The sequence below is a fragment of the Centruroides sculpturatus genome, unplaced genomic scaffold, assembly GCF_000671375.1.
Source record: "Centruroides sculpturatus isolate CEXI.00-Female unplaced genomic scaffold, Cexi_2.0 scaffold1987, whole genome shotgun sequence".
NCBI classification, from domain to species: domain Eukaryota; kingdom Metazoa; phylum Arthropoda; class Arachnida; order Scorpiones; family Buthidae; genus Centruroides; species Centruroides sculpturatus.
Window position 1 is genome coordinate 28378 of NW_019386281.1, and position 3460 is coordinate 31837.

Below are 3460 nucleotides of genomic sequence, written 5' to 3' on the forward strand. Positions count from 1 at the left end.
CCTATTTTACCGATCTAGGGATCCCCCTTTTCCAAATTTTAATATCAACTCAAAATAATTTAAAAAGACAAATTACAATAAAACGGTTTATTATGCAACTATCAGAAATTTCACAACATGCCAAGGAAGAGAGGAAGGAGCAATTAAATAAATAAAATTATAAAGGATTAAAAAATATATATAAAAATGGGGAATATTGCACTTCTGACAATCTCTGTGAGTGTGTGTGGGCTAAATTTGGAGAATCCATGCTTCTCGCATGGACAACTGTATGTGGCCAGCTCAAGCGGCGGAAAACCTTCTGTTTGTGTATGCACCAGACAGAAAAACAAAAAAATATTGTGTATCCACAAGCACTCCAATAAATAAATAGAATTGAAACAACACTTTGAAATGTTTTCCCAATGAAAATGAATAATAATAATAAGTTTCAATAAAAATGATAAAATGTAAATTGAATTTTATTATAACAAGTTGGCTTGAATTTTGTTTCTTCTGAGATTGCAGCAATGTGCGACGGGTAAGCTAGTAATTTATATTAAAAACAAGCACTAGTCCTATAACATACTTATGAAACGTTGAATTTAAAGTAAAAAGTACATAACAGTGAAATTAATATTAAATAAAGTTCTTGCATAAGAATTGTTTATTAGTTTTTTATTGAAAAAATAATTTACTTTGTTTTACATTTTTTTCTTTTCTTGTATTGAAAAAAATTATTTCAGGATGCATTTGATTCATTAATCATGCTTTTCCATTTGTGCTGTAATAAATACAAAAATTAAATCACAATGTCACATTGCAATTTTTGACAAGACTATGTCTTGTTTATAAAATTGTACTGCCTGCTGGGTAACCAGCTTAGAGATATGAAGGAGTACATGTCAGGAGTTGCAATTTGGCACAGAGTATTAGGTGCCCAAATCATGCGCGCATAAAAAAAACCAGACTTCTGTGTACTCAGGGGATTGAGAATTGAGTCAAAATAAAATTCAAAAATGGCAACACTTTTTACAAATAGGCAGTAGTGTGGGATTTACACGTGTTGCTCGTTGGAAAGTTGGAAATGCGAGCATTGCAAAATTGAATTTTGACAAACGAATCTTTGAAAAAGCCCATTTTCCTGTCCTGTATTATTCCCAATGTTCGTGTTAACCGATCAAGGTCACGACATGCTGACCTTGATCGGTTGACCCGAGATATCTCATTTCAGCATTGGAACCTTTTTTCAAAGTAGATGATGCTAGTTGTTTACAGTTTTATATAAAATTGTAACAACATCTTTTATAGTATTCGCGAGACTGTCGGGCAGGCACTCGTTAAGTTTTGCATCAGTTTTTATTTTCAAAAGGTGAGAGTATAATAGCAAAGGTAGAGAGTGGACAGAAAATGTCTGATGTTGCTGGACAGTATGGTTCGAACAGTCTACAGTAGGCCACAGTTCAATCTTATCTAAGAAAGATACTGTATAATCAAGAAGACTCAAGCAGCTGAAGGAGTAACAAAAATCACATCTGAAAAATAAAGAACATTGAAGAGCTCATAATGGAACCTGAAACAGATCTGACGACAGAAGAATGCCAAGAACTCTTGAATGAAGAACACCAAGAAACTTGGCAACATATGTTTTCTTTTGAAAAAGAGGATTAATGTCGATATCTGCTATTAAAGATCATTTAAAGAAGTGGGAAGATGTCAGAATAATGGTCTTAGAATGGCATCCAAACAAGTAACTTCTGAAATATAATTTGTTTGTTTTTTTTTCTACATTTATTAATGTATATATATTGTTTGTGCAAAATAAAAAATACTTTTGACAATACGATAGCCAGGATTATTTTTTTTCAAAAATGAGAAATTTTCTTTAGGCATCAACAAAAATTCAACCCGGGTGACATGCAACACTGAGAAAATTTGAAATTGGATAGGTTAATTTCACTGAAAATGTATCATGAACAACCTCATGGTTGTGGCTGTGAAGTTTGAAAGATTGCACTCTAAATTAGCAATACCAAAGAAGATTGGAAAATGAGAATGAGACCCGCCTTGAGCATCAGAGTGATTCCACTTAGTAGTAAATCTCCAAGACATAGTCTTGTTTCAAATGCAGCCTTGTCATTTTACTTTTTTAATTTAAAAAGATTACACGACTTACAGTCCAGAATGGAAGATCATATATGGTGGTACCTCCTACTTCAAACACTTCAGAGTTTGAACACTAACTTGAACAAAAATTTGCTTCAGAGTTTGAACTGCCTCTGCAGTGAAAAAATTCACTTCAAGCATAAATGCAATCTATTATGCATCTAAGTCGTCTCAGATTTTGAGTGCTTAGAAACAAATCTAATGAATTTTTAAGATTCATCTTTAAAGACTGTACAGATATTTTCTTATAGTTCTCTTCATACAATTATGAAAATAATCAAATTTTGATCATCTAAAATAATGGCTGTCCATGAAACTTTTATTTATATTTTTAAATATTATCTCTTGAGTCCTTAGTAAGTAAATGTTAAAGATTTAAGTGTTTTTTTGTGATGATGTAGTAGGCATTAACAAACACAGCTGACTCATTAAGTTGGATTTATGATATTACCGAAATCCTTGCAGCACTACTCACACTTTTCTGTTTTTTTTTTGTTCACTTGTCATTATATTAATTCATTGATGCATTATGTATGATATTCTAGATGTTTTTATATGTATGATGTTTGATTTATGCACTGTGAATATCAAAAATTAGCAAAAAGCATTTTCATTTTTATATATTATGAATTAAATGCCTATAAATAGATATGAGATGTTAGTAAATAAATTGATGATAATTAATAAATATAAAATATGTGAATATACTATGTTAATTACACATATCATTTTTTAAAAATCAATTTACACATATTTTTCTACTTTTTTCCAGATCATCCAACATCATTTGATTTCACTCCATTTGTGAATGAAATATATCAGTGTACTTTAGTCAGATTAAAAGCTGCTGATATTGATCAAGAAGTAAAAGAACGAGCAATTTCATGCATGTAAGTTAATTTGGTATAAAAAATAATAATAATAAATAAAAATTATTATAATATCAATAATTAGCATACAAGGTCTGTTCAAAAAGTATCGGACCTTTTTTTCCGCGTAAACCAAGGATGCGCGAGAGGCCTCCTTTGGTGGAGTTGTGGAGGGGACAGTCATGCACAGCCCTGAATTTTTTCCCACCTGCAGGAAGCGTCAGTTGTTGGCAATCGGCCTATGAGTGAGGTCATGTAGTGCGCTCTCGTCGGATTTCACTAAGCTGGAAAATGACTGAACAACGTGAGCAGCGATATTACATCAAATTTTGCCAAAAACCTTGGCGATACCCGAGTGTAAACCATTCGCAAGATTCAGCAGGCTTTCGGGGACGATCCTCGAGGCCAAAAAAAGCGCGGCAGGTCCGCAGCAATATCAAAGGTCA

The 3460-nt window shown here is 32.4% G+C and overlaps 1 protein-coding gene across 1 annotated transcript in view; it reads left to right on the plus strand.

The window, feature by feature from the left end:
• The window catches only part of LOC111614389 (cullin-associated NEDD8-dissociated protein 1-like), a 67851-nt gene that overhangs the window by 27376 nt on the left and 37015 nt on the right, over window positions 1–3460 (plus strand). Inside the window, exon 8 of the mRNA XM_023355760.1 lies at window positions 2918–3035. Coding sequence (XP_023211528.1) covers window positions 2918–3035 — 118 coding nt within the window. The remainder of the gene's footprint in view (window positions 1–2917; window positions 3036–3460) is intronic.